Source organism: Antrostomus carolinensis, unplaced genomic scaffold (assembly GCF_000700745.2).
Source record: "Antrostomus carolinensis isolate BGI_N321 unplaced genomic scaffold, ASM70074v2 scaffold13922, whole genome shotgun sequence".
Lineage (NCBI taxonomy): Eukaryota > Metazoa > Chordata > Aves > Caprimulgiformes > Caprimulgidae > Antrostomus > Antrostomus carolinensis.
Window position 1 is genome coordinate 1 of NW_010299076.1, and position 14,449 is coordinate 14,449.

The window sequence follows — 14,449 nt, forward strand, 5'->3', positions numbered from 1 at the left end:
CTTGTTCTAGCCCGGCCCGGGGTGTGACTCGTCTCTGTCCCGCACCCCCCCGGGTAACCACGCATTTCTCTTCGATCCTTTCACAGCCTTGTCTGCAAGTGAGGAGTCTGATGTGACACCCGCACTGGGGTGTCACGTCAGCCCGCTCCAAACCCCCTCTTCAAGCACACGTATGCAATAGAAGTTTTATTTACGAAAGATGTTTGAATGAAAATTTTCTTAAAAGTCGAAAAAGACGACGCGAGTTTACGGCAGAAATGTCTTAAAATATAACAAATTGCACAAAATATTAACACTGGTCATACAATGTTCCAAAGATTAACAGGCATGTGCTAAAGAAACTGTAGAATCTAGAAATATCCCAAATAGATCTAGTTTACAGATCGCTGTACAAAAAGCAGTTATAAATACTTCACATCTAGAAAAAATACACAGAACCTTTGAAATAGACTTTCCCTTACATATAAACAACCTTCGTAGAAAAAACAAAAACACCCAACACAGGCAATTCCCCCTCTGCTAGATGTGTTTGAACTAGCACTGGTCAGCACCAACAGCTTCTTGAAGCCTGTCACAAACAGGAGTTTCGGTTTTTAACAATTATTTCAGCGTTTACAACTTAATAATTAAGACCAAACAGGGACTACAAAAGATGACACAACATGGTACATTCAGAAATAGATAGGAAATGAGTACAGAGGGGGTGGAAGCAGTGAAACGAGGTTGCAGTCAGAAGTGAAGGCTGGTTTGTGTAGTTCTCATTCATACAAGACTCGCGTTTGTGTCAGCAGCTAATTACTCTGACCCTGACTTTTCAAACAGTTATGCACATGATTTATGACGTCAACACCAGCAGTATTTAATCTATCCATTTTATCCATTTTATCCTTTTAATCTATCCATTTTCTCACCATGTCAAAAGTCAAAAACCTTTCGAAATAAGACACCTGTTGTGAAGTTGTAGTAACTGAAATGCACATTTCCCTAGAACACCTGTATGGAATTGCACTAAGAATAAAAAATAAAGTATGTTTTATAAAAGGAGTCCAAGAAAGTTTGTTACAGACAATTTGGCAGGCTCAGGTTTACGGTAACGCAGTGTTCCTACACACAGTTTTAAGACTAGAACAATTATAAATCTTTTTTAAAAAATCGACTAACTTTTCTGGTTAATATTAACATCAATTTCTTTAAGTTAGTAATCTGCCATTACAGGAGCATAGCACCGATTTAATATTTATTGCTGTCATTTATCCCTACAAATATATTTTCCCAAGATATTTACAGCTGTACAAATATTCACAAAAGTGCAAAATTAAGACTTTAAGACCGTCCGTTGTGTTCAGTGTTGAGTCTCACACGTCCCGATGACCGCTGTCTTGCCTTCCTTATTGCCGTGTCGCGGTAAGTTGGGGCACCCTGCTGTGAGGACAGCGATCTGGAGTGAGAATTCTCAACAACCGTCTCTTCTCCCCACTCGCCTTCAGCTCTGTTAGGTGAGGCAGTCACAGCCCACTGGAAAGTGTCTCTATGCATCATTCGAGCCTTGGCTGGTGCACGAGGAGAAGCTATCATACAGAGAATCGCTCAAGGATTCTAAATTGTCCACTTCGTGCCTACCCGAGCTATTTAAGGAAGCTTCTTCTTTCTTTCCATTTTCTTCCTTTTGTCCTTCAACCTTGTTCAGACAGTTCTTCTCTTTTTCTAATAAAAGTACGTTATTGCTGTTAAATTTATTGAGAGACTCCAGGGAAATTTTAGATAATCTATTCTGGGAATCCTCTTTTGTTTCTTCAGTTTGCTTCAATTTCTGTAATAAGCGAGGGAAATATTAGAAACATATTTCTTACAAAAATAAAGTTATCCTAGTGTATACCATTAATTTATGTCTTTCCAAAGTTCATAGAGTTAACAGAAATAGACTGTTATATGCTTAAATCTCTGTTACAATTAAACAGAACATTAATGTCAATTTAGGATAAATCAGAACTTTAATGATTCTGCTGAGACAAATAGGACTCCATTTACAAAACAGTTAAGTGCTATTAACGTCTTAAGTAGCAGATTCAGGGTATGCACGTGTTAAGCATCTCCAGCATCTTCACAGTAATTTATATCTTCTCCTTTAAGAACACTTTGGGAGGTATGTTTAAACAAGTATTTGTTTGAGTTTGGAGTCAACTAAAAAAAAGGTGCATAGACACGTTCAGAGAAGAAAACAGCATTTTCCATAAATTACGGACACAAATGCAACTTGCTAGAGAATAACCTCGCGTTTTGCATGTGTAAGCCTATCGATTTCCACCGACCCAAACCCTCTCTAATAGACAAGAAAGCAACAAGACAGGAAATTATACTGAACTGGGCCAATCCCCACAGACCAGAATCAATCAGATATTGGCCAGGCCAACGCGGAGAACTGCTGTAATTCTGCGGGAGCACCGGATGATGTATTAGCACATTATATTAAAAACGCACAGTAGGATTATAGCAGAGTAATTCTGTCCCTTTGTTAGCTACTGGTATTTTCAGTCAGAGATCTGACCGAGGGATACTTAGGGAACTGTATAGGGGAGCAGTTCAATAAAAATAACCTGCTGTTCATATACAGGGTATTTCAAAAATCTGTGTAACTAACTCCTCTTACAGGTAATATTATCAGAGAAATAGGAGGTAACATTCAGCACTTTACGGGACTTTCAGAGAGGTAAGATGCAAGAATTCTGAGATACGCTGTCAAGAGCGAAAGCCATTCCTCATTTTTGGTATTACCATCAGATGGCAAAGACTGAACCAGTAAACTACTGTCAATCCAAGACATTAATATTTTGGTTTAGATAGAAAACAAAACGGTATTTTAAGCACATCGAAAATAGAGCGTGGCCAGATGCATGGATGATGTGAGTCATTACATCCACAATTGTAAAGGGTCATTAAAATTTCTGGAAAAATTCAGGTTTTAAGTCAAATGTTGTGCACACTGTGCTGGTTATTGTTGTAAACACTGGGGGAGAGGAGGACAAATTTTTACAGAGCTTGATTGTTTGTTTTTATGGCTAGTTAGATAAAAATCAAAATTCTAGTCCATTCCCTGCTTCTGATGTGATCTTGCCATATTTCATAAGCTAACAATGCCTGGAGTAGGTTAGTATTTTCATCAAATATTTCAAACAAACATAAGCAAAGCAACAGGAGACGCTGAAGTCTCAGTAAATGAAGATTTTCTGTTTGGTTCATTAATTAATCTTTAAAAGGTTTTAGGGAATGTTACACTAGATTCTAATTTTAGATGACAGTAAAACTAAGGTCTTCAATACTAGTAATTAAAATGTTTTCTAAAATAGAGGAATAATAACCCTTGGTAACGGGAACAAACACAAATTTAGGACCTTTCAACAGAAATTCTCCACAATTTCAGGTTAGAATGTTCTTCCCTTTGCCCTCATGTACAATATTATACTATTTTACTGAAACAATTGTTTTACTTCTCTGCAGGCCAGATGAGAAAATTCTCAGACATGGCATCAATAACATACATATTAGCACTTTTTGCTCTTCAGAGTACTAAACCTAAAATACTTTATTATATGACAGACTAAATGGTTTTTCTTTGTGTGTATTTTTCCCACTTCACAGCTTTTCTTCAGATAAATTGAATGTGGCTGCTTAGCACAGACTTGGGGCTGTGAGAAGTCAATACTGGTGTTAGTAAGGTCTATCATAAACCCTTTATTGATTCAAATGGGGCCAATTTCAACTCTTGGCTAGGAGGAGCAGAGACACCTACAGATCTGCTGTGCAGAGCAGTCCAGGTGAAGTATCAAAATACGTGCAGGATCTTTGGCTGGCTGAAGGACTGATTTAAACCACAGGGCAGGCTGGAGTGAATTCAGCGGTATATTCTGCATATACGTTGTATCAATAATTTATTATACCCTACAAGCAAACCTAGACTACAATCCCACTTTAATCACACCAAATTAGTTTGCCAATCAATTACAAATTAGCTTGTAATTTAATATAAACTAACAGTTTATAAAATATATTTGAGAAACTGCAGGAAACAAAAGTATTCTCTACAAATGTTAAGTAAAATCATTGAATCAAATGAAATTGAATTGAAATGAAGCCCACCAATGAAACCCATTGGCAAAAGACACACAGAGAGTAATGAAGAGTACATCTATGATACATCAAGAATTAAAGGCAAAACTAATTCTAAAAGCTGTAGAAAAAAAAATGTTAGTAAAATAGAGACAGAATTCTGAAATAAGTTATGGATCTTTTTTGGACAGTTGTCATTTTTAGATGTCTTACTGTCCAGTTACATCCTTATGTGAAAAAACCCCAAACAAATGATTTTTATTTAATACATTACTGCAATAGTATGCAAATCTGCAAAAGTGATGCTCATGTGATGTGGAAAATAATACTTTTCCATTTTTGCATTTGATGAAGGCATAATCTGTGTGGCTACAATCCACTGTTTCAGGCACAGTATTATTCTAGGAGCTAGGGCCACCTATTGCTAATTTTATAATCAGGTAAGAATGTGGGGTGATCTGGATGGGACTTCTGGTAGGGAATTAATATCCTAGAACTGTGCTCAGATATAGATGTACAATATGATCTTATCTTGTGACTTTATTAGTACAGCTGCACTAAAATCTGACAATTTTTCTGTTAAATCATATATGGAATAAAAATATATTTGTAGTTAGAAAGTTAGAATATGATATTCTAGTCCTTGACACATGGCAGAAAACTCGTTCTCATCCTGAGCTCCATAAGCAAAAAGAAAGAAAACTTTAAGCAGAGGTTTTAATGTAAGAATCTGCATAATCAACAAATCATTTTCTCCCACAGTAATAAAATCATGTACATTCCTACAGTTGAAAAGTCACTGATAATTTCTTTAAACTTGGTGTGTTAGAGCAAATGTTACCCCAGGTTCTTTAAGAATTTTTTCTCTAGTTACTATACATCCAATTTGGAAAAAAATACCAAAGATTATTTATTTAGATTCATCCTTAATTAAGTTTAGTATTTTTCATGGCAGTCACAACAGCTGCTAGATGAATCAAAAGGCAAAACGAAAGCAACTATTATTAGAATTTGTTGATAAACTGTGTATGTGGTTAAGTGGTGTCTTTAGTTTTGCTCATGTAGATTTGTCACTGAGTTCAGCAGAGTCACAGATATAACAAAGAACAAGGGTTAGCCCAAAGATGTTAGTATTGTGCATTTTCAAGTAATTAGTTCAGTAATGCATTTGAGAGTCACATTAATGTGAACCAGTAGCTTTTCCTGCAGATAGGAACATGTGGCAGCAGATCAGATGCGTTTTATATCCACCAGAACCAGTGAGATTAGGTAATAGTGTAGAGAGCACCTAACCTCTAGGTCAGGGGTTCCAATCAAACCTTTCCTGTATTAGCAGTGACCTTCTGCATGATGAAGAGGTGGTTTTAGCGCCACGGGAAAAAGAAGCACTTGGTAATTTTCTTCAGTGTTGCTAGAAGAGCTAAGGTAGGATCAACAATACGTGCTTGATCTCAGACAGGATCCTTCTCAGAAGTAATGCTTAAAGCCACTTCAGCCTGAAGGTGTTGACTTGCATCTGTTCCACAAATAAATAAAGTATCTGCTGCATTTGGTGTGGTCACTATATGCTTTTATAAGTATTAATTTCAGGGAAAAGATAAAAAGACGTAGTCACAGATTTTGGTCTAAGACAAAAAACAAAGGTTCAGTGCAGAAAAGGACTGTGCTTTTCACAGTGCCTCGGTAAAAGCATCGGCCTTACATCCTAAAGCAGATCAATGTATAGCTTGTTTTACTTATAGTAACTATACTTTTGTAGAGATGATCCGTACCGTCACAGCCCTAGGCTATGGGGAGCATTTGTTCTACTCTGTGTAAGTGGAGAGCTTCCCACCACTGGCATCCCCTAGCCAGTCAGTACAGGGTGCTTTATACCACCTGAGAGCAGTGACTAGTTGTCAGAAGAGGAGAAACTCTACCTGACATAATACAGACATTCATCATGAGTCACATCACTTTGAAATAAACTCATGAGTCACGAATCAGAATAATGTTTCCTTGTTGTCAACGTTCTAAAGGGAATAACTAAAACCCATTAGTGATATAATAAAATCTGGCATGTGACTTCAAGCACAGCAAATTGGGAAAACAAAACTAGCCTGCAGTTACACTGATATATTATAAATAGGTGTTATTTCTACATTAATACATCAAATTGGATTTTTTTTTAAACTTTAAAAATTAGAGGTTACATGTGGCTAGAATGCACTGCCAGTGCTGTGTGATCAAGGACCAGTCACAATTGTAGCTGTTCTGACCAACACAAAGACTCTGCAGGTCTAATCCGAAGGAGCAGGGAAAGATGGGCAGGTTTGTAGGTACAAAGGACCCCACCGCTGGCATGCAGAAAAGAATGCAACAGCAAGGCCATCTCTTCTATGTGGTAACAAGCAGAAGCTCTTATTGCCTGGAGTCAGGCTATGCTTATAAGGCATGCCAGAGCCCAGAATTAGCAATGAACCATTCTGCAGGATAAATGTATTTTCCAGCTGTCTAAGTTTAGTTAACCAGCACTTTAAAGGGCTCCAAATCAGTTACACACAAGAATAAAATGAACTTTATTTATGTCTCTCATGCACTGGGCAATTTAGGTTTTAGATTAACACACAAGCAAGAAGGGCACTGCTTCAAGTGAAGTATTCTTGCAAAACACGATTGGGTAAAAACAACTAAATTGCTATGAGAATTAAATATAGATCAACAAAATCAATACTTAATTGTATAACTCCAGGTCTTTTGTTTCAGATCTGATCTCTAATAGGAGATACAAAATATGTTAACTTTAAAATTTTTTTTAGTTATTATTTAAAACTTTTACCTTTTAAAAAATTGTTAGTTACTTTGCCTGCATATGTTCAAAGTAAACTTGATCCTACAATGCCACTGTTTCTTATTTTAAATTCAGAGTTTTACCAATTTAGATATCCTCTAGTCCTGTAATTGCTTGGTATTTATGACACAATGGGTCTAAGTGAGATACACAGTTGCAGCATTACATAGGTTGCTCATATATAACCTGTTTAGTAGGACATTTTTAATATGTTCACAACTTCTTGTAAAATAGGTGTATTGAGATACAGAGCAGTGGTCTGATCAGAGATATCCTAGTGTAATCAGCAGTAAGTTCCCACTTTACTGTGTAAAGTAAAAAGGGTTGGTTTGGAGCTCCCAGGCAGTAGCTTTCCATCAGCCAGCCCGGACAGAATGCAATGGCAGATTCTCTGTGGAAAGCGAACAATCTCCAGATCTCGTTTAACATCAGGTGGACAGGTAACACTCTGCAGTGAAAATAGCTGTACAGTCACATCCAGGAAACTACAAAGGTGAAAGCTGTAACTGCATGACCTCTGCTGTATTACAGCTGAGCTAAAAATGTGATGTTTGAACTTCTTTCTCTTTAAAGCATAACCTTAAATAATAAGATAAGCCTTGCTCTCCCTTGTATATTGTCAGAAGCTTTCATCTATTTTCTGGACTGGCAGTAAAATAATTTTTGAAATAATGTATCACTTTTTTCTACTTGAGTAGAAATCCCACAATTATTTTGCTGTAGCAGACAATGACATTGTCTAAGATGCACCGTCAGATTTTTCAAGATAAACAATAAGTGCAAGTTTCTTCTCTTGAGAAAAAATGTGTTGCTATGAAGTATTTTTAAGTTCATTAGTCTATTCAGTAGCTTTTAAGAAAGTCATATATACATAGGTAACTATCATCCACTTATAGCATTATGGGTAATATAACAATGGCCACGGAACCAAAGCTTGCCTACTATATTTAAGAGCATTACAATCTACAAATGTATTTCACTATCACAAGGACAGCATTTCTGATGATCCTGAATTGTAAGTAAATTACCTTAGAAGAACTAAAGCTCATTAGCACGAACTGTGTATGAGTCACAAGTGCAGATCTGGACAAAACAGCTATTGCTTAATGAGTAGGTGACTGAGGAGTTGAGACTTATGTTGTCTATAGCTTGAATTATTGCGTGCTTTAGGAGATAAAAGATAGTTTAGTGAATTGAGCCTTATGCTTTCGAAAGCATAATTTTCATCAAATGATAAAATGACCAGGAACTTTCAGCATTCTAATGCCAACAATATAATCCTCATAATTAACCAAGTATATGATTATTTTGTTGATATGACAAGACTGTTTGACCTGATTAGGTGTATATACCAACCCTCTTCGAACTTTTGCATAATTTAATAAGCCAGAATTTTCATGTCGCAGTTTCCAGGTCAGGTAAATCTATTTTTTTGCCTTCTGCTCAGCTGTGAACTGAATGCCACAAATATTTGTGTTTTCTCGTAGTGCCTCAGAATGGCCACTGGATGCATCAACTATGCATGGACAAAGTTTATTTAAAAAGCAGTAAGAAACTCTAATTCTAAGTGGCAATACCTTGGAAAATGGTCACAATGCAGGTGCTCAGTCAAGTGTGTTGAGGGGAGTTATTAAAAAGAAAAGCAATTAAACACCAGTACTTTCTCCAGAAGCTAAAGCAGAGCCTCAGTCTATTCACACTGTCAGAATCACCAATTTTGCTTCTCACAGAGGGAATCTACCCACTAAAAGCAATGCTTACTGCAATCAGAGGCTCATCACAAGGCATTAAGGAAGAAATATCCATGGTGAGAAAGGAGTTTTTAGAACCTGATAGACTGAAAATGAAAAAGATATGCATAGGATACACTTTACTTTTCAAAGATCCTTTTAGCTTTACTTCTAGAGGGAGTTAAGTAAGAAAATTGTTCTGATTTTCCAGTGATGGGAAAAAAAATCACAATGAAAAAAAATTCATACTGAAATATAAGATTGCTGACAAAGTTAATGAACATGAGTTAGCCATTCAAAGTTCAATACTATTCCTTGACAGAATGATGTTGAGGGTTATATTGCCAGTGATAACCTACCAAATGGCACTGGAACTATGCAGTCCTAAGTAACTTAACTATTTCAGTCTTCATCAGACTATATTTCACCACACAGCATTTAAGTACACAAAGGTTTGTCCTGCTGAAAAAAAAAACTGAATGAAAGCAGTTGTCCTTACCTTGATGAAAGTATGGCTGATTGTTTCAATAAAGAAGGGGCTTTACAAAAAAAGGGCTACAATTTTATCCTAGATTAGAGGTTTGGAGGACTTTTTTTTTTTTTTTTAATTGGGATACTTACTTGGAATTGAATCAAGAAGGGGGAAAAAAGTATAGTTCAAGACAGATTTTTAAAATATAATACAAAATGCAGTTCCTAAAGAGACAGATTACATCCCACATTAGACTGTAGCAAAAAATTCCTCTCAAACTCAGTAAATGCAGGATCATACTCATACAACACATAATCTCACTGACATTTTCAGTAATCGGGGTCATTTTTCTGCATGGTGGAGCTATTCTCAGACTATTGTTCCTACGTATTAGCTGTGTTCTTACCTGTCTTCATCTTCCACCTTTGGCTTTCTGCAACACGACTATTTATTTTGGTAATTACAAAGACACTTATCCTCTCACGTTCCAGTGGTGACTGAGTTCCTGGCCTGTAATGCCTGTATGTCAGTCCCCCACTATACTGATAGAAAACAGAATTGCACTTCAAGACTGTACTACAAATGGTAATTGGCAGCGGGTAATCATTTTCCACACTAGTAAACCTCTCTTTTGAGTACTGGACTAGATTCACTTCAGGATAGCCTGTGAGTGTCCAAGGTACATCAGCTGACCTAAGGGCAAAAAGACAGAAGCAGCAAAGATAGAGAAGGAGCAATGTCATGTGGTAGCATCAAGAGCAAATCAGCAGTATGAAGAAATCATGTAGAAATAATTCTCCCAGCTACGAAAACTGGCTTGTTTGCACTAAGGGGGCTGCACTGTCTGCAGGGCAGTTCAAACAGGATGAATCTCTGCTGGAAGACCTGTGGAGCAAAGAAAGGGAACATCCCTTCTTACAAGTTTTAAAGATGACTCATAGAGGCCATTTAAACAAAGGACTGAGCTCCACAGCAAATAGTTTTGTCATTTTTAGCCTCTGAGGAGGACACTTGGTAGAGACAAACAATCTTTCCAGACCCATCAGTCCACCTCTGCGTGACTGCACATTTAGACAGCACAGAGGGAGCCTCCACGTTTACGTACAGGGTGTACACACACCAAAATGATGCTTCTTCCAAGCTTTCACCAATGCAGAGGTGACAATTTTCACATTTGGAAGCGGGATTTTTTTTATTCTTAAGAAAATATGAATTAGCATGCTTAAACCCCACCCCAGAAAGACAGTTTATTTTAAAAGCCTGAAGTTGTTATTTTTCTTTCCACTCCAGATTTTAATCAACTCTCTACATAGCAGAGTTTTTTTACCTCTAATGAATCTAATCAAACCCTATTGCCCTTTCTTTCCCCTTCTGTGACACCTGGCCTCTGGAAGACACTAAAGAAACCCACCAGGTGTGCTTCCTCCATAGGGATGTGGATGCTGCCTTCCCTAAGTGAGGGTTATGGGATGCAGCTGGAAAATTGTGCCACATGTCACACTGGCAAGTGCTCCTGGAGGCAGCACAGAAAGAGGCTGTAGCCCAGTAAACCTGTTGCAGCCTGAACTACGTGCATACTGTTTTCTGACCCTGTGCAATGAGATTACAAAAGCTCCTTTGTAATCAGAGAAAAATTGGGACTGGGTAGATGCAAATAATGATGCTCATTATATGACTGCACTTGCCACCTCTTCAGCTGACATTATGGTCCGCATTTTCAGTACTGATTCAAGCAAAGCAAGAATTGCAGAATGGAAACCTATGTTTAAGTTCATCTGCCATCAAATCCTACATAACAGTACAGTTATTTATATGCACTTTCTAAATTTATGCAAATAATTTATCTTTGCTGTAGGGCAAAATATTTTGAGGGACACAGGCACAACATGCACAAAAATATAAGCAAGAGTTTCAGATATAGGCTGCAGAACCAAATTAAAGGAGAAATCCTCTCTTGCAATTTTTAGTTCATTTCAGTACATCACGTTGTTATCAATAAAGAGCCCATAGTATAAGCCAGCCAGAAAATAAATGCTATGAAGGATGTTCCATTTTATGTTGTTTGAATTTGATTAGTGATTAGTCTTGCTGGTTAAACCACAAGGGAACAGTAATCAACGCTTCTCTACTGCAGTTCTGTAACAACTGGAAAACATTGTTGGCTCATGTCCTATACCATGATGGGATATTAACCTAAAATCTAATTAATCTATGAATGAATTACGGTTCTAGAAACATACTATATTATAATCAATTTTAAGTGAGTTCCTAACAGAAGATAAGATGAAGAAAAAGCTGTAAATTTACCAGGGGTTGATAAATTCTGTTTACTATGACTGATGATTTTTATGGAGGATAATTTTACAATCCATCAAACTTTTGTCAGTTCAAGAATCATGCTGCCAAACATATGCAGTAAATTAATTTTTAAATTTACATATTTATTAAAAATCTTATTGAAAACAGCAGGAAGTAAGCCTTGTTTGAATAATAAAGTAACTTGTTATTCTATTGGAAAGAAAAAAAAAACAACCTTCTATTAAGATGATTTTATAGTAACACAGTAATTATAAACAGCTACATGAATTAGTTAACCAAACAATGTATTAAATAAATAGCCAACCAAAAATTAATCAAGAATTTAAAAGAACTGTTGGAAGATAATAAAGTAAAAAATGTAATTTAAAAACTGTGGAATTCATGGCTGAGTTTCAGATGTGCTTGAGGACGTGTTAGTTAACTCGGGCCCACTGGCAGAAGCAGCCAGATTCCCTGTGAAAGCGTGGGGAGCTGCAGGTCTGCCTGTGTGGGGTCCCCACTCAAGGTGCTGGAGAGGAAAGGAGCGCCAGCAATCTGCTCATGCACGTGGCCACAGGAATGTGCCCACTGCGATGTGCTGCTGGCTCAGGAAATCATTCTGTGACCCAAGTCTACGACTGTTCTCACAGAAGTCTGCTGCAAGAAGGCGTTACAGCTGCACCCCGGGCACCTCCTGCTCAAAGCTGAACAAGAACCACAAAAACATCTGCTGAACAAGGGAATAAGCAGAGTCAACAAAGGGGCAAAGACCACGGCACATGATAGGATGGGGTATAACCCATGAGGAGAGCGAGAACTACTTCCCCATCACTTATACAAGGAAGGATGAAGAAGTGTGCCAAAAATGGTGTCACCAGGAAGCATGGTGATATGATCTGAGGCAAGTAAGGCACCTCAGAGACCAGCTGCGCGGAGCTCTTGGCTGTCTACTTGCCAGGCCTCATTTCAATGTTACCCATCAGTTGTGTTGCACAGATTTTCTGTTTGACCTTTGACGTATGACTCCACTGCTGTGATTCCTGTGCTGTTGATATCCCACAGACATGCTCCTGGTATCAAAAGAGCACTGGAACCAGGTCTCATGTCCTCTTTGTTTCCTTTCCCAGTCTCACCTCATTATTTGGTTTGACCGCTGGTTCCACCTTTTCACACTCTTACGCCTGCTTTGTGTATAAAGAACACAGAAGCCATCCTGCCTGCACCCATCAGAAACAAGAGCTGTGTAACTACAACAATTGTGCTGCCTCGCTCAGCCCTGACACCTGCCTGATGCGAGACCAGGGTCAAGGAACAGGCCTTTTTGTTTGATTGATGGAGTACGTGGTGTATGTTCAAAGCCTGCAGTATGCCTGAGAGAACCCATGTCGTTTGGGACATCCCACAGAGCTGTTGGTTACCAGGAAAAAGCAGTACGCCTGCGCTGATGGTAACAACACTGAGAACAGAAACAGGCTAAGATTAGATTTAATAATTTAGTCAGTGGAGTAAAATATATCTTAATGGAAAAAATAGGCATTGTAACTAATCTCATGTTTACCAGACAACTCAAGGATCCAGTCCTGGGCTGTGACTCAGTAACTGTATGGATTAATCCAAAGGGAAATGAGAGAGTCAGGGCCACATGCAGGGAATAGGCAATTCAAGTCATAAATGTGGATTGTAGATGGTATTTCTTTGCCCAGCTCTAAAGGATGATCAAAAAGAAACACTGTGAATTAAGCAGAGTAATACTGCTGGGCGCCAAGAAGACAACTGCTGGAGATGCAGATGGAAGTTCCCACAGTCAGGAGATTTATTAAGTGTTCAACTTGCCTCCCCACAAAATTAAAGCAGTGATATACATTTTGATTAATACACCTATCATTTGGCTGTGATTGAAGGGGAATTTTAGTTAATTTATGGGTTTAGATTTATTTGCTTTATCTTTTAGATACATCTGTTTCTGGTCATGAGAACCTCTATCCTACCTTGTGTTTCAGCCAGGCACACAAAATGTCTCTCACTTTGATCTGGCAGGAGGCATTAGTGGCTGCAAACTCTCTGCGAGGGGCACAGCCTCCAAACAGAAGGGAGTCAAGGACAAGTGTGCTGGACAGACCTTGGCCTTTCTGCCTTGGCCTTCCCTGGATACCAGCAAGGTTTGGGTTAAGCAGAGAACAGGACCTAAAAGGCTGGTAAACATTTGTGCTGATTTCACCCAGGCTATAAAAATCCTCCCTTAGAATGTGAGGTGTTATTTGGACAAGGCTTTGGAGGCTTTTTCAAATAAAGGAAGCACAAGGAAAATAGATATTGGGGACCCCAGTTCTACAGGGTCTGACCTCCTCTTTGGCTGCCAGAAAACCTTTGCTGGGAACGATCAAAGAAAGAACTCACCGTGAGGAACCGTGACAGGCTCCTGTTCCCACTGCAGGCTTCCCTGCAGTGACAGAATAACGTAGTATTTTTGGTACTGATTTTGCTACAATTTGTGTATAAATAAAGAAATGTGTACGTGAAGTGATAGCCAGCCACATGAATGGATTTCTTGGACAAATGCTTTAGAAGATTTATTGACCTTAGCAATACAGAAGTGTTACTGCAGTATTAATGCTGCAAACTGCTGTGAGATACTGGTAATATAGATCATGTTTCTGTGCCTAAAATAAAGATTATAATATTGTTAATATAATAGGCCACTAGGAGGACTAAAATACAACTGGAATTCATGCAGACACCCTGTAAGAGCTCATATGCACTCATTTTTTGAATGACCAAAGATGATACAAACAGAAAACTTGGATAAAAATAGAGAATAAAGCAGTTCCTGGGCCCTACAAGCAAATTAATAATTTGAACAGCGTTGTTGAAAATTAACAGGTATTTGATATTCATTGGAATACAATAAAAAACTTTAAAGTGTTGTTTTAGACTATTTGAGATTCAAATGTACAAATGCAATAGAAATTTCATCTGTGCACAGCCACTGTTAGGAGCCCTGTATGGACGGCAGGA

General features: G+C 38.0%; 1 protein-coding gene across 1 annotated transcript in view; it reads right to left on the bottom strand.

Moving 5' to 3' along the window:
* Window positions 1-1,528: 1,528 nt before the first annotated feature.
* Window positions 1,529-14,449, bottom strand: part of NCKAP5 (NCK associated protein 5) — a 219,669-nt gene continuing 206,748 nt past the window's right edge. The window contains exon 17 of the mRNA XM_029083670.1: window positions 1,529-1,810. Within this exon, the coding sequence (XP_028939503.1) occupies window positions 1,529-1,810 (282 nt within the window). The remainder of the gene's footprint in view (window positions 1,811-14,449) is intronic.